This window comes from Crocodylus siamensis, chromosome 3, assembly GCF_052110815.1.
Source record: "Crocodylus siamensis isolate JL-2025a chromosome 3, ASM5211081v1, whole genome shotgun sequence".
Classification (NCBI taxonomy): domain Eukaryota; kingdom Metazoa; phylum Chordata; order Crocodylia; family Crocodylidae; genus Crocodylus; species Crocodylus siamensis.
Genome location: NC_143397.1, coordinates 117,415,681 through 117,436,176, shown reverse-complemented (window position 1 = coordinate 117,436,176; position 20,496 = coordinate 117,415,681). Strand labels below are relative to the sequence as shown.

Sequence of the window (20,496 nt, the reverse complement as noted above, 5' to 3'; positions counted from 1 at the left end):
TATAGATCGGATGCTTTAGTGGGGCTTTTTTGGTGGTTTTATCCAATAGCTGACTGAATCAACTTTAACTATAAGCGCCACAGTGCTCCACTGAACCGCCTGTCTATACAGACGCTGCTGAGCCAGGTCAAAGTAACACACTGCTTCTCTCAGTAAAGTGTGTTTTCAGAGTTTTTTTACGTCAGCAAGCAGCCAGTAAGTTTTAAACAGATAGGGTTACCATATTTCTAGTTCCAAAGAAGAGGACACCTGTTGGGGGAGGGGGAGTTATGATGTGGGGGCAGTTTTTATTGGTTACGGTAAATAAAAAGTGTTATTGCTTCAGAAATTAAACACAAAACAAAACTAAAGCCATAGACTTGTGCCGCCCAGACCTTCTGGTGCTCCTCATTTCTGACCCACAGCACCCCAACCCTGCTGATGCCCCTCACTCCCAACCTACAGCCCCCTGGCCTGCTGGTGTCCTGCACTCCCAAACCACAGTGCCCTGCCCTCCTGGGTCATGCTGGTGCCCCTCATTCCTGGCCCACAGCCCCCTGGCACTGCCAGTGCCCCGCACTCCTGACCCACATTCCCTTGCTCCCCGGTGCCTCTCACTCCCAAGCCACAGCCCCTCCAGCCCCTGCTGGTGCCCCCTCACTTCTGACCTGCCCCCTTCTCCCCAACCCTGCCAGAGGGAGACCCCAGCTGCCTCTATCTGGACCGAGCCAGAGCCAACAGCTGCAACAGCTCCGACTTGTGTGGGCAGCAGTGGAGTAAGTCTGTCCCTGGTGCAGGCTAGAGAGAGAAGGGGAGTCCTGTGGCACCCCCACCCTGGAAAGGGGTTCCCATGCTGTACCAAGCAGTCTGCCCTGGCCATGGCCCCTTCCCCAGCTCCCAGCACAGACACACATGGTGGCCCCTGCCTCCAATCACCCCAGACAGCTCATTGCAGGCCGGAAGGCTGCCAGTCTGCAAGGGGAAACCTACAGTCTCCTCCTTTAAAGAGAAAAGTCCATGTTTTTCTGCAGCAAATGGAAAATCCAGATCCCTGGTAAACACACATGCCACTACGGCAAGCCGGGAAATGCAGTTCTGCCAGCATCTATGTTGAAAAAGTCCTAGCAGAGCAAAATCCCAGACACTTATTCATATTTCAAAAAAACCTCAGGATGGAGATTGGAGGACCCAAAAAGGGGACACATATGGGAAAACCCGGACATATGGTAACCCTAGAACAGAGAACATTAATGATGTTTTCAAAATACTTGGAGATACACACAATGGGATACTCCCCATGGGTACATCTACACTCCTGCTTACATCCACTTTCAAAACAATATACACTGGCTATTTATATTAAAAGCCCCAAAGTCAGCAATTGGTCAGCCTAGCAAAAGAAGCTCTGCTGAATGTCAGGGTCTCAAATCAGGATTGCTTCCAGCCCATACCTCTTCAGTGTGTTCAGAAGATATTAGGACACTCAAGCTGCAAACACAGGAAGTTTGTCGTCATAAGTTAGAAGGGAGGAATAGGCTGCAATCAGACCTAGACAGATTACAGGGGTAGATGGATGAGAACAGGGTGGGTTTCAACACTGATAAGTGCAAGGTACTGCACCTGGGGGGAAAGAACCAGCAGCATACCTACAGGCTGAGGAACTCCCTTCTCATCAGTGCAGAGGCAGAAAAGGATCTTGGAGTCATTATTGATGCCAAACTGAACATGGGCCAACAGTGTGAAGATGTGGTCAGGAAGACAAAATCGTACCTTATCATGCATTCACAGATGCATCTCAAGCAGGTCCAAGGAGGTGATCCTCCCCCTCTATGCAACACTGGTCAGGCTGCAGTTGGAGTACTGTGTCCAGTTCTGGGCACCGCACTTCAAGAGGGATGTGGACAACATGGACAGGGTCCAGAGGAGGGCCACTCGCATGATCGGGGGCAGGCCCTATGAGGAGAGGCTAAGACCTTAACCTGTTCAGCCTCCAGAAGAGAAGGCTGAAGGGGGACAAACTAGTCAGGGGGGACCAGCAGGGACTGAGAGAGTCCCTGTTCCCCCGAGCACTACCAGGAGTGACTAGAAATAATAGTCACAAGCTGGCAGAAGGTAGATTCGGACTAGACATCAGGAGGTGCTACTTCACTGTCAGGGTGGCTAGGATCTGGAACCAACTTCCAAGCGAAGTGGTGCTGGCTCATACCCTGGGGGTCTTTAAGAGGAGGCTAGATGAACACCTTGCCAGGGTTGTTTGACCCCAGTACCCTCTCCTGCCAAGGCAGGGGGTCTGACTTGATCTGCTCAGGTCCCTTCCAACCCTACCAACTATGAAACTATAAGTTCACAGCTTCCTGTTCCTGGTTTCTGTATCCCACTTTCTGTCTACATTGCCTACATTACAGCCAAGCACAAAAGGAGTAAACCACAGGCAGTGTTTGCTAAAAGGGCTCTGCTGGGAAAGAGTAAGCATAATGTGCAGTGGCCACAAGGTAAGTTATAAAGAGAAAAATAGTTCATGTGGCTTGGGTTAATTTGAGGGCCCTGCTACATGTTCAAATGAAAGCTGGAGAGAAATCAGCCATAGAGTTCTTACACACTTTCAAGCACTAACTTGGTTCTTTTTATAGCTGAATAGTCATTTTTATTATGTGATAATTACTTTGAATGTGAGATTAGTCTAAATGTATTGCACAATTAACCAGGTAATTGTGTAATAACTACTTTGCACTTGTGGTCAACCTTACTTATTTGCATGTGTGGCTAGTCTAACTTTATTGTCTAATAATCCTTGGGATCAACGTTGAATAATGATGTAGACACTCCCTATATTCAAGCACAGTAGTGGATTACTACAATGCAAACATTTATTTTACCTGTTTGGATAACTGCTCTTCACAAAGTTTGTAAAGGGTATAAAATTTTTGACTCAGGATTTGGTTGTCTCGGAAACCAGCACTCGCCAGTTTAACTCTCATGATAATACCACGATCCGGAACCATCATAGCTACTGTACGGAACTGGATCTTCAGATTTTCTGGAAGCTCCTGTCGGCCTGCATAGCCAGGGTTCTGAAAACAAAGCATAAAAATAATCAATTACTACTTAATCACGATGTAAGTGAAGGGTTTATGTGTTCTAGATGTTACCTGATATAAACAGGAAAGTGATTGCTGGATTATAATAATCTTAGTATATGACAATCACAAGTGCTTACCTAATTTTGCCAATATACTGCAGTTTGTGAAATATGTATTATCACAGCCCATAGCCTGAGACCTGTCTCAGGGCACTAAAGTACCTGCTTCTTTAAGAGCAGAAACTGCCAAGGGAGAGGTCCCTAGGAACCAGGCAGAAACCCCACAGGTGTAGGTTACTATAACAGCAGGCTAACAAGGGAATTAGCCTGCACCCCCACCTGGACAGCTGACGGGAAGAAGACAGGGCCCTGGGCACATATAAACCCCAGGGCTGAGGCCAGCAGGGGTTAGTTCTCTGGCAGCAAACAGGGGAAAGAGCCTCCACAGAAGAATTGCCCAGAGATACTGTGGCTGCCTGATAAACTGCCTATACGACTAATGGGGCTCCAAGAGCTCACCAGGTACCCTGGGCTACAAAGCACTTAAGGCTGGGGGGGAAGTTTGAGTCTTTTAGAAGGACAGAGTGCACCCTGAACTGGTTGTATTATGTTCTAGCCCAGGGGCTCATATATTGGTTGTTGTTTATAAACTAGTGGACCAGACTGAGGCTACTAGGGAGGAGAAGGCCTCATTGGGGCCATACTACAGTGTGGGGACCCCAGTGCTAGTGTGTGCACAGGGACAGAGCTGCAGAGAACCCAGCACCAGTGTGGGCACAGACAGGGCTGTAGAGCCCAGCGATGAAGGAGAGGCTGAACTATATCAAGGTGCAGAGGGACAATATTTACATACCATCTGTAGGGCTTGGGGTGTGGTAAAAGGAGCGGTTTTAGAGCCAGGCTTCTAGCCCATAAGGCTGAGGGTGTCCCGTGAGGCATCCATTTTGAGCGGGACCCAAAAAGGGGTCCAAGAACCCGCAGGGTTCAGTGGGGTCCATCAGGACTGTGCCCAAACAAACTCGAGGGCAGCCTTCCTACTTATTATTACCAGGAAGATGTGGCAGGCGAGGAAAAGGGTGCCCTTTGGGCAAGGCTGGCACAGTCATGGAGCCCTAGGAGCATCATGGCCATCCCTGGGGACCCCATACCGTGACAAGACCCCTCGGAGATCATGTTAACATGTTGCTTTCTCAAATAAAAGAAAGCTCCCCCAGTGGTGCTGGGGGAGTTTGCAGATGGGGGAAGGGCTGCTTCTGCAGGGCTGTGATCCTCAGTAACATTCCATGAAAAGCAGACCTTTTAAAAACAAAGACAAATGCATCAATCTTCACTTGCGATTTGTGTAGCCTTCAATACAGCTGAGGAAGGGTGAGTTACAAAGGTGTGCTGAAACTATCCTTGGGCTCTCCTCTTTCCGTTTCTATTATGCTAGTTGGAGGAGTGAGAACACTGCTACCCTCTCCAGGATGAGTCCTTTAGTGGCCAGTCACACAGTGCTGAAGGCTGTTTTGGGCCTCAAAAAAGCCAGCTGTCTGTCCTTTACATTGACTGTTTAAAACATTTATCACGTGGGTTAAGTTTTTGTCTGCCAAGTCTTCAATATACAATCTAAAGAGGCGTAAAACAGGAGGCTGATGTGGAAATGCTTAGACTAGTAGCATAATAGGAGTAAAAAATATTTGTATACCCACATGCTGTCAGAAAAACCTTGATCACTTTACTCATACAATTAGTTCTACTGACTTCCATAGGGCTGTTTTTGTGGATAAAGGAAACAGAACTCTGTCCTGTTAGGCAATAATTCACAGGTATGCATGCACATGCACGTACCATGGTCAAGAATATGCCAAACTCTCTGTCCATATCAACAACATCACCATCAGTGAAGATGAACTGAGGCTTCTTATTTTTTTTACACTGAAGTACAATGTAGATCTGCTGAGCAGCCACTGACAGAACTGGAAGCTCTATCCGATTAAATTCATCAAAGCAACCCCATGCACCTGACTGGGCTAAACCTATACATGAAGTGGGTGGAAAAAAGAGTCTTATATTAATCTAGCATATTAAACTACATATAAAGTACATTTTGGTATATAATACAGAATAAGAAAAACTAAGATAAAATAATAGAGTATAAGGAGAAGAAAAAAACTCATAGTAAATCAGCATGCATATTAAAGATACTCAAGAAAACCACTATGCTGTATGACATTACACACACACATGCTTTCATAGAGACTTCTATGCTTTTACAGCTACCATTATCAAAGGCAGAAAGCCTTATAACATTTACAACCCAATGTAATTATAACATTTAAAATATAATCTTTATAAGAATTAGATATAACACTCCACACTTCCCCAGCAATGCACAGACTGAAGGAGCCAGAGTATATGAAGATATTTTGAGGTGGTCTCACTTAGACGAAAAGTACCAGACTACATACAGAAATCACTGCACTCCTAATAGCCCTACAGCTTTACTCAGGATTTTATAGCAAAAATACCCATCAATCTAAAGACACGCTGGGAACATCTACACGAAATGCATTAATATACATTAGCCAAAGTTAATGGGTATTACGGGCACATGTCTACATGTGTGCGCCCTTAATGCGCATTAACTTAGGCTAATCACACCTAAATTTGTTACGTACAAATGCCGATATCAAATTTAGATGCAATTTAGTTAAAGCGCATTAACACACATATAGATGTGACCTGATGCTAACGTTAGTGCTGCATCTGCCCTCCCACTAGGGGGCCAGCTAGAACCCAGCCCTAGGGAACTTCCAGGGGTTGGGGTGCTGGGTACCTGCCCTGGGGCCCTGCCCTTAGGTCCCCTGCCCAAGGTCCCCCACTCTAAGCCTGAAGACCCAAAATATTGTAAATAGTTTGCCCCTTGAACATAGATTTCCCTTTGTATATTGTTTCCCACTTGTAAGCAGGTTTTTTATTACTGGTGAGTGGGGAGGGTGGTGGAGGGGTTGGTTGAGGAGAGGGAGGGATGGGAGTGGGTATTGTAAGAGTAATAAAGTTTTTTTTGTTTTATCCACGTGCATGTCCTGAGAGTAGTGTCAGGGGTAGGCAGAGTGTAGGGGGTGAACCATGAAGCAGGAAGACTGGAGTGGGGACTACAAGAGGAGGGAGTCAGCCAGGGCCTCCTGCAAGTGGTGCTCTGGCCCCCGCTGGTGGGTGTGTGGCTCTGCTGGGGTCTAGGCAGGGAGAGGGGGAAGCTGCTGTGGCCAGCACCATGGCCAACAGGAGTCCAGGGCATTGGCTGTTGCTAGCAGGGGCCAGGCTGGAGCAGCAGGGCTCTGGGTGTCGCTGGCAGTCCTGGTGTGGGGAGGCAGGGTGGACAAAGAGGGAGCTGCTGCATGCTGCCCCTGCTCTGGCACGCAGATCCTGGACAAAAAGGGCTGGCCAGGGATCAGTTTCCAAGATGGCTGCCAAGTGCTGGCAACTGGCTCTGGCTTCATGTGGCCAGAGAGTGGAGCTCCCTCCCAGCGGCCACAGGGGCACATGGCAGGGCCACAGGCGCTGACTTCAGTGCTAGGTGCACTAGATTTATTGCTAAGTCTCTGTACATGTAGACACTGGCCAAAAATCACTTAATGCACATTAAATTTAGTCACATTTAAATGCACATGCAGATATGCCCACTGAGTTAAATAGATTGAAGTTGTAGCCTGACATTTATGGAGCAGTGGACAAACTGGTCTGAGATGAGATGGGAAGAATTAAGACAACACCTGTAGGCAAGAATAAAGTTGTGGAATGCTATAAAGACAAATTTGATCTAAACACAAAAGAGGACCCAGTATAGGGATTTAACATGGTGCCAAGAGAAAGCACAGGGGAAGGAAAGAAAGATGGTTTTGATACTATCCTTTTGGATAGGTGATGAAGGAAAGAGATAAGATACAGAGAGGTCAGAGGATAGGAATTTATGAACAATGAAGAGAAGAAATTTTGCTGCATGGTCTTTAGTGTAATTCTGTCGCTTTCTTCATAAGGAAACCTCCATCTAAGGAATGCTTCTTAAAACAGTTTTAAGAAGAAGAGAGCACATAATATACTATGATTCTGCAACTACAATATGGAGGCAATAGTATCCAGCCTCTGCCACAGAACTATCCTCCAGGGAAATCTCTCTCACCCTTGTTATCAAGAAAACTTTACAAGTGTGAACAAAACATAAATTAGTATAAGGTTGTTGTATTGTTAGAGTGATGCTGTAGCTGTGATGGTCCAGGAATTACGTGAGGCAAGAATTTCTTTGGGTAATATCTTTTATTGGACCAGCTCTATAGTTGGGATAGAGTTAGACAAGTTTTTAAATACAAGATATTCTTCAGGGCTGTTGTCACCAAATACTGACAGAAATGTTATGTATGCTGTATATTACGTATTAATTAAATATATTGATAATATTTAATGGAATGTGTAATCTGATGTATTTTATATATGGCTACAGTGTCGTTGTAAGAAAGCCTTAATAAAACTCTCCCAGAAGCCTCTGCCACAGTTTGTAATGAAGGTACCAATTAATGGCATGTTAATGAATATTGGAATCCTAGTTAGCATAAAATATGTTACGTAAGGTAGGAATGAGAGGGATCCAGTTTATTGGCTATTCCCCTCATCTCTTTTACTGCTGTTGTTGATGTCTCCAGGATCCCCCTCACTTCTTTGCCTTTCACTGCCTGCTCTTCCTCAGGGAGTGGGGCAGGGCAGGAGGATGTGGCTCAGCACAGATGCATTTCTGGGAGACCTTGCAGTATGATGCAGCAGTGGGGAGTGGGAGGGAAGTGGTAGGGGGCAGAGTCTGCCCACCTGCCTACAGGGTACAACAGTGGTGAGTCCGCCTGCCCAATTGCATGCATGGTGCTATGGTGCTGAGGGAGCTTGCAGATGGCAACGGGGGTGGGGTGCAGGGCTGTGATCCCCAGTGATGCAACCCCTGCAAGCTGCAGCCCCTAGCTGCTAAGAAGTTGGACAGCTCTTCAGATCTTCAAAGCAAAGTTCCATCTTCAAACTACCATTTTGGGAACATACTAAAAATCAGACATCAGGTCTAACACCTCTGAAGTCTCTGACCTGAAAAGTAGGGGAGAAAGCCAGAAATATGTTTCTATATCTTGTTTTCTTTTGAGCTGAATTATTAAGGCTATGCTAAAAAAGTTCATTGGGCTTTCTAAACAGTCTTTTAGTCTTTTCATAAATTAATTAGCAACAGGTGTATTTAAACTGGTACCAACTGGTTAATTAGCCAATAATCAATTTCCCTCCTAGGTAACAGGGTTGTCTTCAGGCTGTCTTCAGGGTTCTACAATCTGAAATGATATCTAAAAATTATGAGCATTCCTAATCATCTTGATTTCTCATTAAGACATCAATTCCAGGAGGAATCTGTATTCAAGAAGGGTGCTTAAGCATGTGCTCAATTGTAAATGCATGCCTGAGTGCTTTGCAAAAGATAACTTCATTGATGATACATTGTAAAATATTCAGAAACTGTTACACTGAACATATTGTTCATTTTCATATTTAATTTTAAATTTAAATAAAGCTTCTGAAGAATTTCTCATCTGCTGGACCAAAGCACTAACGAATCCAAGGACCTGCTACAGATATGAGGTCTAAATTGCCACAGATTACATGATGTCTTGAAGACACCTCTCTCATACATATTAGCCAAATCTATGAGAAATAAAAGTATCACCTTTGCAGGATTAAGAACCTATTTTAATTATATAACTGAAATTTTAAAATAAGGTAAAGGAAATAAGTACTAAAGGTTTCATAACAAGTTATGGCAAGGCAGGTTGTACCTAGGCCCTTCTAAACCTGAAGACATTTTGTCTGCTTGCAGACATGGAACATGCCCCACCCCACAAAAAACCCTGAACAAACAGCGCTTTAAACTCGGCATGGTCCTGTGCCGAGCCCAGCACATGCCCAGAAGAGGCAATGTGTTAGTTGCACCCATCTTTCCCAATGTCTGTAGAAATCAGGCACTTTACTGGAGGGGGTTTGGCCCTTTACCTAATAGATGACTGAATCAGCTTTATGTAAAAGCACCAAAAAGCCCTGCTGAAACGCCTAATCTATACAGATGCTGTGGAGCTGGGCCAAACTAACAAGCTATTGCTTTTGGTAGAGCGTGCCCCCCCGCCCCCCTCCCTCTAGCCCCCCATGTGTGTCAGCGATCTCAGACCTTTTCCTACAACAGATATTAGTGGCTCTGTAATGTAATGTTGAAATCTCCAACATTATTCAGCATGAGGTGTTTTTTAAAGATTCAGCTAGGGGCTGTTCCCACAAATTCTCAAAGAAGCAAAAACTACCCGGTTCTTTATTCATACATATTTACACACGGGAGTCAGGCATCTCCAGGAATACCTCTTACAGCCACTCCCATGATTTCTACCTTCATTGTGCTTAAAAGTGGTGCCAGAGCAGCTTCATGTCAGGTCTAGTGCATGTGGAACACGAGCAGGTAGGTGGAACACGTTTGTGGCCAGGGGCCCCAGGAGCACCAGGGAAGCAGTGAAGAGAAGCCCAATGTCTCTTTCTCCATTGTGTGAACATAAGGCACAAATCATTCTTATATTTTTTCTGGTCACTTCATGGATTCTTACAAGTAAATACAATAGATAGACCTTTACAGAGTAATAGGATTATGTCTGAAAAAATATGCACAGCAACAGAGATTGTGGAATCAATTTTTAGAAAATAAACTACTCTCTCTCTCTCTTCCCTGACCTTTAGTTTTCAATTAATGTACATACAAAAGCTACAGTGCTAAGAGTTCCTGACTGAAGACATGATCTAACCATGATTATGCATCAGAGTGTGAGCAGCTGAGATTTCATAGATTTCATAGACATCAGGGCTGGAAGGGACCTCAGGAGAACATTAAGTCCAGCCCCCTGCCCAAAGGGCAGGAAGTCAGCTGGGTTATAGGATCCCAGCAAGATAAGCATCCAATTTACTCTTGAAGGTGTTCAATGTAGGTGCTTGAACCACCTCTGCTGGCAGACTGTTCCAGACCTTGGGGGCTCAGACAGTAAAGAAATTCTTCCTTATGTCCAGCCTGAAACGGTCTTGCAGGAGTTTGTGACCGTTCGACCTAGTCATCCCTTGGGGCGCTCTGGTGAACAAACGTTCCCCCAGATACTGGTGGTCACCCCGATAAACTTATAGGTGGCCATCAGGTCACCCCAAAGCCTGCGCTTTTCCAGGCTGAAAAGCCCCATGTCTCTCAGCCTATCATAGCAAGATCTGTTTTCCTGACCTCTGATCATGCGCGTGGCTCTTCTCTGGACTCTCTCAAGCTTCTCCACATCCTTTTTGAATTGTGGAGCCCAAAACTGGACGCAGTACTCCAGCTGCGGCCTCACCAAGGCCGAGTACAAGGGGAGAATGACGTCCCGGGATTTGCTCAAGAAGCATCTATGGATGCAAGCCAATGTTTTGGTCGCCTTATTAGCCGCAGCATCGCACTGCAGGCTCATGTTCATCCTGTGGTCAATGATGACCCCCAAGTCTCTTTCTTCTGTAGTGCTATCCAACGTAGCACTGCCGAGCCTATAAGGATGTTGCAGGTTTTTCCTCCCAAGGTGGAGAACCTTGCATTTTTCGGTGTTAAACACCATCAGGTTCTCGTCTGCCCATTTGCTGAGCTTGTCCAGGTCAGCCTGGATCACCCGCCTATCTTCTGGCGTGGATGCTTTGCCCCAAAGTTTGGTGTCATCGGTGAACTTGGCCAGTCCGCTCCTGACTCCAATGTCCACATCATTAATGAAGATGTTGAACAGTATGGGTCCCAGGACAGAGCCTTGAGGGACCCCACTGGTCACAGGGCACCACAATGAGTGACCGCCATCAATTACAACCCTCTGGGTCTGACCACGAAGCCAATTTCCCAGCCAGCGGATCGTGGTGGAGCCAAGGCCACAACTGAGCAGTTTGGCCAAGAGGTGATCATGGGATACCAGATCAAAAGCTTTTTTGAAGTCAAGATATATGACATCAATCTCTTCTCCCTGGCCCAGGTGATACGTCACCTGGTCATAGAAGGAAATGAGATTGGTCAAACAAGACCTACCCACAACAAACCCGTGCTGGCTATCCCTTAGGATGTTAGCCTGGGCCAGTCCATCAAGGATGGCCTCCTTAATAAACTTTTCTAAGATCTTCCCTAGGATAGAAGTCAGGCTACAGATGGAGTACTGTGTCCAATTCTGTGCGCCCCATTTCAGGAGGGATGAGGACAACACTGAAAGGGGCCAGAGAAGGGCCACACACATGATCCGGGGACTACAGGGCAGACCCTACATTGAAAGACTGCAGGACCTAAACCTGTTCAGCCTTCACAAGAGAAGGCTGAAAGTGGACCTGCTGACTGTCTATAAACTCACTAGGGGGGACCAGAAGGGTTTAGGGGAGACGCTGTTTCCCCTAGCGCCCCCTGGTATGACAAGGAACAATGGACACAAGTTATTAGAGAGTAGATTTAGATTAGACATCCGCAAGAACTACTTCACAGTTAGGGCGGCTAGGATCTGGAACCAACTTCCTAGGGAAGTGGTGCTGGCTCCTACCCTGGGGATCTTTAAGAAGAGGCTTGATGACTACCTGGCTGGACTCATTTGAGTCCAGTCTTTTTCTCCCACCCAGGCAGGGGGTCGGGCTTGAAGATCTACAAGGTCCCTTCTGACCCTACTTCTATGATTCTATGATATGATTCTATGTACAATACAAAACCCACAAAATAGTTAAACTAACCTGTGGTCATGTACAAAAAAAATAATCATTCTGCTTGAGTGTTTTGTATGTCCTCTCTTTGTTTCACTTTCTCTTCTGCTCCTCCTTTCCTCTTGCATTGGTTTTCTCCTTTTCTTCATTTTTCCTCCCTTCCCAGTTTCTTTATCATTTCTTTTTTTGTAGTGTGGTCTTCCCTTGTTGTCTGTGCTGTGGTTGCTACATGGTTTCACTCTCTTGGTTTCACCAAGTCTTCTTGCTTGTCATTCTGTTTCTCTTCCTTCCTTCCTTGATGAGATTTTTTCAAAGACTCAGACCACTCAGAGGTATGACCAAAATGAATATGGCACTACATGTTTATGCCTTATGTGACATGCCCTTATTACAATTTATCAGGCTCTGTTCTAAAAATTATATTTTGAATACTATTAATTAACAGCAATATTTGCTTTTGACTGTATCAGGATAAACGCTTCTTTGAAAAGTGTCTGTTACAGAATATATTATATGTAATGTCTTAAAATTATCTTTTATAATGGTGAAATTAAATTCTCGTTATTTTATTTTCCAGTTTCAGAAGGAAATAATTGTTTTGTGATGCCACCTGCTGGAAGCCCCTGGAATCCTTTATAATTATGAGGCTACATTTTCAGAGTAACTGAGCATCACACAACTCCCAGTGAAATATGTTGCTTACTAAATAATTATATCTTACTTGTGAAAAATAAACATGAGGTGCACTACCACCCTCATAGGAACGTAGAGCAATATTAATTCTCAAGAAATATTGAAGTGCATTCACACAGAATATAACAGTGCTTGAATTAAGAGTAGAAACAGCAGGTATTTTATATAGAATAAAGAACAACTGCAAGAGGCAAATAAAACAAGTCTAATCAGGGGTCCTGCCTACATAAGATAAATGTGTAAACCTGTACTATAAACAGATGGTTTTGGTGTAAAGCAGGGCTTATAACTTTGTGATTCAATGCAGAAATTAATCAGGAAACACCGCAATGGTAAAGGGCTCATTTTACCTTGCTGTAGTGTATCTACTTCATAGGTTTATAGTAGTGCAATTATATATAAAAAGTTTGAATTATATCAGTGCAATTTCTCTACTATAGACACAGATCTAGTTAACCAAAGTGCCCAAATGTAAAACATTGAGCACTGTGCATGTCCTGAGAAGAGAATTTTAGGTAGGGGTGCACAGATTGAGATCTTTTGGGCCAATACCGCTTGCTGATTTTTAATGAGCTGTACTGGCCAATACTGATCCAATTCCAATATGCAGCCCCGCAGTGTGGAGAGTGGTGTCCAGCTGGTAGTCTGTTGTGGGGGAAGGGGTGGGGGGAGGGAAGGGGCGTAGGCAGATCAAGGCTCCCATGGTGAGGGACGGAGTGGGAGTGGGGCTTTGGCAGGGGCAGGTGCTGCCTGGCTGGGGCAGGGCAGGGCACAGGATGGAGCTGCAGCTTGTCCGGGGGGCACAGGGCAGGGATGGTGGCTTCTGCCACTGTGCACACCCTGGGAGGGCACGGGGGAGATGAGTGCTCGGATCTACACGCTACAAGCGGGGCAGGGCAGGTCAGGCTGCTGCTGCAGGACAGGGCTGCACCAGGCTCTTTATGGAGGGGGGCTGCGCTGGTCTGCAGTTGGGGCAGGCAGTAGGGCTGTGTGAAGCTTCAGTCCCTGATTTGATTTGGCTGAGATACGAGTCAATTTAGTGGCCGAATCTCCAAATCAAATCAGAGGACCCTTTAATCTCTCCAAATTGATTTGGAACCCTCCGAATTGATTTGGAGAGATTTGGCAATTCAGACATAGATATAGCTTTAAATGTTTTTTCTACATACCTCTATGTAGCAGGGGCTCTGAACGCTGTGGTGCTGGGATAGATGCACAGAAGCACAGTGGGCTCCCCAGTGTGCTCGGCAGCAGACCCAGTAGACCCGAAGCACTTCCAGTCCACTTCCTGGTCCACTGGGGAGTGCGCAGGGGGGCCCACCACGACTCCCCTCAGCTTGGCAACTGGTGCCTCCTGAGTCTGGGGGGGCATCCAGGGTCCCCCTGAAGCCAATAACTGAGCTGAAGTGGTGTGGGGATCCCCCCAGCGCGCTCCCTGGAAGACCCGGAAGTGGACCAGAAGTACTTCTAGTCCACTTCTGGGTTTGCTGCCAAGCACACTGGAGAGCCCCCTGTGGGACTCTGTATTCCTGTGGGACTCTGCATGCACCCCAGCACCACAGCGATCACAAACCACGCTGATACCTCAAGGTATGTAGAAAATACTTTTAAAGCTGTGCCTGTGTCCGAATCACTGATTCGCCGAATACTCTCAATTTTCCTAGTATTGGTGCTGATCCAATATGGGACTGATGCACCACTAATTTTAGGCAGTCAAGGCCCTGAGCCTATTCCATCCATTGGGCATCTAAGTAGGCAAAGGCACCTAGCTGTTCTATTCCACCTTGTTGAAGTCCCTGAAAATCCATATTGCTTCTACTTTGGAACACTGTCATCTGACCCTTCAGAATAAATCACAATAAAGCAGCAAGGAGGAAGAGGATCCCCTGACATTTTTATTTGTGTGTTTTCAGGAACTTGAGCAGGGTGGAACAGAATTGCAGTTAAGTATCTAAGTCCACTTACCTGCCTGAGAAGTGGAATAAAATCTGGCCCTAAGTAGTTTTCCACATCTTCACGTTACATAAATATTGAATGCAATATTAAAAATACAGTAAATGTCAAATCCAATAGGGGTGCCTCAGTTTATACAGACCTATTTTTATTCTTTTGATCTGGCTATAGAAGGCAGAACCAAAGCTAGCATGGATTTTAAGATCCTGTATGGACCATCACAGACTAAAGATTTCAAGAAGGAACCCACTGATACCTTGTCACAGATGTTGGTGAAATATCCCAAACTTAGTACCTTTGGATCTTTTAATGTTCACATAAACACAGCCACAGATAGAAAAAAACACTCAAAAGCTCATCTTCTCCTTCTCCTCCCTAAGGCTATCATAAGTAATTTCTGGTCAAGACCATACAGCCAGCCACACTTTAGACTTGATTTTTTAGACTGGATATCAATTTCTCAATATAACCACTTTCTTAAACAGATCATGTCCTTATGGAGACAGTGGTCAGTGCTCTCTCAGGCAACAATAAAGTCCCAGGGGCCTGTTTTGAATACAGACTCTGACACCATCAGCCTCAGTTCTACTAAATGGCAGCTAACTTCACCTACAAGACAAGGGTTTGAGGGTTTAGTGAATCATTATCGTTGAATGCTAGCCTCAACCAACTGCACGGTGATTCCTAAACAGGCCCTTCAACTCCATTTCTCATAAATTGTTCAGTCTTGGCAAATGTTAAACTGATGCACATCTTTGCCACTTCAAGTCAGGACTAAGACAATGCAATATGATCATAATCATAAATCTATTAAAATTGCAGCAAATAGCGAAAGTGACAATATGTCTTCTCAGAAACATGTATTGCCACAATCTCATCAGATCCCTTCCCAAAATATCATCTTCCTAATGAACACTGATCCAATTCAAGGTCTTAGTCCTTATCTTCGGGGCTAGGGACTGACAATACACATAAACTGGTTCAAGTGATCAGTAACTGGTTTAAATCTATAACACAACAGATGTTCAGTGCACATAAATCAGTTTGAAATGGCTGAAACCGGTCTGAAATAAACCTGGTTGAATGCAGTATCAGACTTAACTGATTTGGGTCAAACTGGTTTAAGCAATGTCTGTCCCAGACCCCTTCCAGGTTTAACTTAAATCAGAGCCCCCTAGCATCCCAGATGCTCTGCAGCCCTGGGCTGTGCTTTCTGCTCCCTAGCAGAGCTGGCCCCACCCCTCTGCTCCCTAGCTGGAGCTCCTGTGGAGACTGCAGGCACAGCAGCATCTGCCTGGCTTACCCATGCCCCCCCTCCACCCACTTGCTGCTCAAGTAGTGATTCTTCCTCTCCCCTCTCCCACAGCAGGGACCATAGCCAGTATGTGGTATGCTAGCTAATGCTGAGAGGTGTCTGTATAAGGCAGACAGAACAGTGTTTGCTTAGGGCTTTTTGGAGCTAATCAACAGGTCAGCTGGTAATGTCCCTCCATTCCTTCTTTGGGAAAAGTTGTTTAAGAAGAGCTTGAACTAGTGAAAGAGGGGTTTTTGTTTTCCTGATGGGGTGGTAAATGCTCTGTTACTCCTTGTGTAACTCCCTGCTGGCTCCCTTGCTGGTCAGGAACAGTGGTGGGGGTGGGAAGCCCTCCTTAATGAGTGTCCTGCCAGGGCCTGGCCATGCCCCACCCCCCTTAGCTCAACACTGTGGAACGGAAGGGAAGGGAAGGGAAGGGAAGGGAAGGGAAGGCAGGGCTGCTTTAGCACCCCCAGCTTCTAGCCTGAGCCACTGAAGGCAAGTGCCTGCATTTCTTCAGTCCAGAGGGGAAGTCTTTACGATTACAAACTGGTTCAGCCTAGCCAGTTTCTCCCCTGTGCTGTTCTCAAACCATTTTTCCAGTGACTTAAATGCAAAGGGCAAAAGCACAGCTTCAACTAAGTGCCAGTGACAAGCCTGGATGATGCTTGACGCAGTGGCATGGCAGTCAGAGTAGCAGGCTAGGCAGTCAGAGGCTCACACTAGGTGACGTGGGCCTAGAAACTGCCTGAATTATTTTAAATCTACTTTTGTCTATTCCTCCTCTTTTCCTTTCCTTTCTAATGCGGCTGTTTCTGGAGATGGTTATTAAAGATCACTAACAGGTTAATAAGCCTATCTAACATCTGTAAAAGAACAAAAGGCTGTCATAAGGAGAAGGAATAGTAGGCCTTTCTAGTATGTCAAATGCTGGTGAAACTGGGCATCCTTCTGTTAACCTCAATAGACTTTGGGTTAAACCTAGAAAAGACCAACCTAGACTGGGAAAATAAATTGGGGTTAGGTTGTCAATTGAACTAAACCAAAAATATGGGGGAATGCTAAGAATAGAAGAGATGGAAACATTTCTCTTAGCCAAAAACTGAAATCCTCCAAATCCAAATAAATCCATGACAAGAATAATTTTCACCTTTTCAGTCTTTATTTGGAAAATTTAAGCAGCTGTTCTTAATGCTTTCACTTAAGTTTGAAATTAGAAAGTAAAAAACAAAGGTAGTTACAGTAGCCATTGCTATTAAAATCATGGCTAGCTTTGCTAACTTTAAATTTAAAAATGAAGAGGAATACTTTGAAGTCATACTCCACATAAGACATCACAATAATGCCAGTACATTTTATGGTGTTTCACTATGGTTTGGGTGCACATCACACCCAGTGTGATCTCTGGAATTTTAGGTTTTACACAGCCATTATTTATTACTTTAGTAGGGACTCCACCTAAACATAACATCATTATTGATCATGGAAACATATTAAAGTTTGATTGCTACCTCATTATACACAATTCAAAACAGATCCATGCTTTAAAAAGAACCAATATTCACAAACAATGTATTTTACAGAAGAGAGGGTTTGCAAGGTTCACTATGAAGCTCACACAGATACTGGATAGACTAATGGGGAAGGAGGATGAGAGACTGAAATGGTGGAAGAACTAAGGAATACAATGATGCTGAGGAAGCACAGACAGAAGAGAAGTGAAATACCCACACCAGATGAAAGAAAGCAATTAAGTGACTACAAAATCAATTAGGAGGAGGAAGAGAAAGAGAAGGAAAAACAGACTAGCATTTGGAGGGGATTGGTTAAGGTAAAATGTGAATGGGAACAATGAACTGAAAGTGTGTGGAAAAGAACAAGAGAAACGGAAGAGACACAACAGAACTGGTGCTGAGAAAGCATATGGAAGGGGATATAAGAGAACAAGAAGGAGGGAAGAAACACAGCACACTAATACAGAAAAGGAAAGGAATGCTGCTACTGAAAAAAGGGTGAGAAAATGAGAAGCAAGGGATGGGAGGGGAAATAAAATAGAACAAAGTCATAGTCTCATCTGAGATGAATATGTTCTAGCCTCCACCATGTCATCTAGTTCAATCAAGGTGTAAACAGATAATATATCCCAGCAATACGTGAAATTTCTCTGAGGGACAGGCAGATGCTTTTATTTACAAGTGTTTCTTCTGGCCCTAGTAAACTAGCAATATTATTCCCAAGTCAGCTGGTCAAATAAAAAGGACTGCTTGCTTGTTAGCCCTATTATTTATTTTTTCACCAAGCTAGTTTTAAGCACTTTTTCACTGTCCCGATGGCTCTGAAAAATCCTCACCAGGCAGATCCCTCCTTTGTTTCAAACTTGTCCACAAATACATTCCAGAGACAAGTTTTAACTACTAAAATGAACAGAAAAAACCCAGTGTTTCCTACCTTTATAAATGCGTCCCAGACCTCTGTAGTCCATTTGGTCTGAACAATTGAAGACAACAACATACTTTCCGAGGCATCTGCCCATGTCTTTAGTTGTCTCGGTTTTCCCTGTACCTGCAGGTCCTGCTGGAGCACCACCCATACTCATTCCCAGTGCCTGGGCCAATGTGATATAGCACCTAGACATACCAGAAAGTTCCTTTATTTTTTACTGTTATTTACCTAATGTTCAGTAAATAACTACAGTGACTGTGTTATACAAAACTGAGGGGGGTGAATGGGATGTTCTTTCATTCAGTGCATGCTTATTAACTCCCTTTGGTCTTAGCAGTAATTGGTGTATATTATGGGACAAATCTGGATTCCCTTGGGTGTGAATAAGGGTTCTCGTTTGGCCTGGGAAGTACGTATTATATATAATATTTTCCCTATTACCTGTCAGTTAAAGGAGTTATGACAAGTCTATCTGTACAGCCTAAGTATTCGTTGCAGTAGCTGAACTCTACATCAGTGATCTGGATGGTGCATTTGTCCACATCTTCAATAAAGTAAAATCTAGATTGTTTTTGCCATTCAAAATCAGATGGAGATTTAATATTCATATGGACCTAAAATGAAAGAGCAAAATCAAGTGTAAACAAATAGTATTATATAAATATGAGGGGAGGAAGTGGAATGTGTCAATATCTATCCACAAGTTAGAAGAATAAGCACCCTCAGCTCACAGTTTATCCCCTAATCGGACTGAAGAAACGAGCCTGGAAAAGAGAATCAGACGATGTTATTTGTACACCCACTACACATAGGCTGGGCAGATGCATGAGTGACAAACTAATGGTCCTGCATATCAGTCTCATGGGGCGCTTGTACACATAATGAAATTGGCCTTTAAAGCGGCTTAATTGCCCTTTTGCACTGTTTTAATGGTGTCACTGTTTACACCTGTGGCAGCATATTTCATTTTAATTTAGTCATGCTGTAGACATGCAGCAGCGTATTTCACTTTAAATGACTTTGTTACATAGCAAAGTAAAACACATCTGCTGTATTTTAGTTTGCTATGTAACAAATTGCAGCATACATCTGAAGAAGATGGCAGGGGTGGTGCATGGGGCGCTGGAAGTCCAGGCATGCTCAGGAAAGCTCAGGCTTGGCAGGCTTCCAGTGCCCCATTCACCATCCCCACCACCTTCTCCAGCCACCAGCACACCTAGTTGCCCTCCTGCTGCCTTCCTGCACTGTCCCAAGGGCAAGCTAGGCTGTTCCTGGGAGGTCCCAGGAAGCAGGAAGGCAGCAAGGACTGTGCATAGCGTGCTGGAAGTCTGCCAAGGCTGAGCTTCCCCCACCCCGCATGCCTGGGCTTCCAGTGCCTCATGCACTGTTGGATAGGGCTGGGTGCTGTCTGAGGCCTGGGGCAGCACCCGCCCGCTAGCAACCCACCAATGTGTGTGTGTGTGTGGGGGGGGGGGGTGTCCTGCTGCTACAGAGGGAAATATCAGGCCCCCCTGCAGCTCAGAGGTTCCTGGCCTGGCAGCAGCTCACACAGGCAGGATCCACCAAGGAAAAAAAAAAAAGAAAAAAGCAGCAAGGAGCCCACTTTTCTTTTTTTTTTCTGACAGAGCATGCCTACCTCTCCTGTGGCCAGGGGGTGAGCTGCCAGTGGGCCGAGTGGCCCCTGAGCTGCAGAACCAAATAGCAGCTCATGTGGGCAGGCTCTGCTGAGATAAAAAAAGAAAAAAGCAGTGAGGGGCCTGATATTTATTCTTTTTTCTTCCAGAGCCTGCCTGCCTCTCCCGTGGCTGGGGGGTGAGCTGCCAGTGGGGCCTGAGCTTCAGGGAGCCCAGTCTTTCCCTCTGCAGCAGCAGCACTGCTCAGGCAGCACCTGCCCACTAGCACCCCACCCAGGCGGTCCCGAATGCGCTGCCACCACAGAGGGGAAGGACAAGGGCCCCCTGCAGGTCAGGCCTCTCAACACTTTTTTTCTTTTTTTTTCTCAGCGGATCCTGCCTGTGTGAGTTGCCCCCACGTTGCGCAGCCCCTGAGCTTCAGAGGGCCCAGTCCTTCCCAGCAGTGGTACTCCCCAGGACCACCTGGGTGGGGTGCTAGTGGGCAGGTGCCACCCAGGGTGCTCTGCTGCCGCAGAGGGAAGGACCAGCTTCCCCTCTCTCTGCCCCCGCCAGCTCAGGGATTGCTAGCAGGTTGTCCCCTGGCCACAGGAAAGGTGGGCAGGCTCCAGGGCAGGGAGAAAAAAAGGATTGGGCCCCTCACTGCTTTCTCCCCCCCA

General features: G+C 45.5%; 1 protein-coding gene across 1 annotated transcript in view; it reads right to left on the bottom strand.

Moving 5' to 3' along the window:
- Positions 1-20,496, bottom strand: part of LOC149868730 (dynein axonemal heavy chain 5-like) — a 265,120-nt gene that overhangs the window by 157,315 nt on the left and 87,309 nt on the right. The window contains exons 39-42 of the mRNA XM_090037668.1: positions 18,648-18,820; positions 18,213-18,391; positions 4,889-5,076; positions 2,856-3,050 (exon numbers count right to left, since the gene is read on the bottom strand). Coding sequence (XP_089893794.1) covers positions 2,856-3,050; positions 4,889-5,076; positions 18,213-18,391; positions 18,648-18,820 — 735 coding nt within the window. The remainder of the gene's footprint in view (positions 1-2,855; positions 3,051-4,888; positions 5,077-18,212; positions 18,392-18,647; positions 18,821-20,496) is intronic.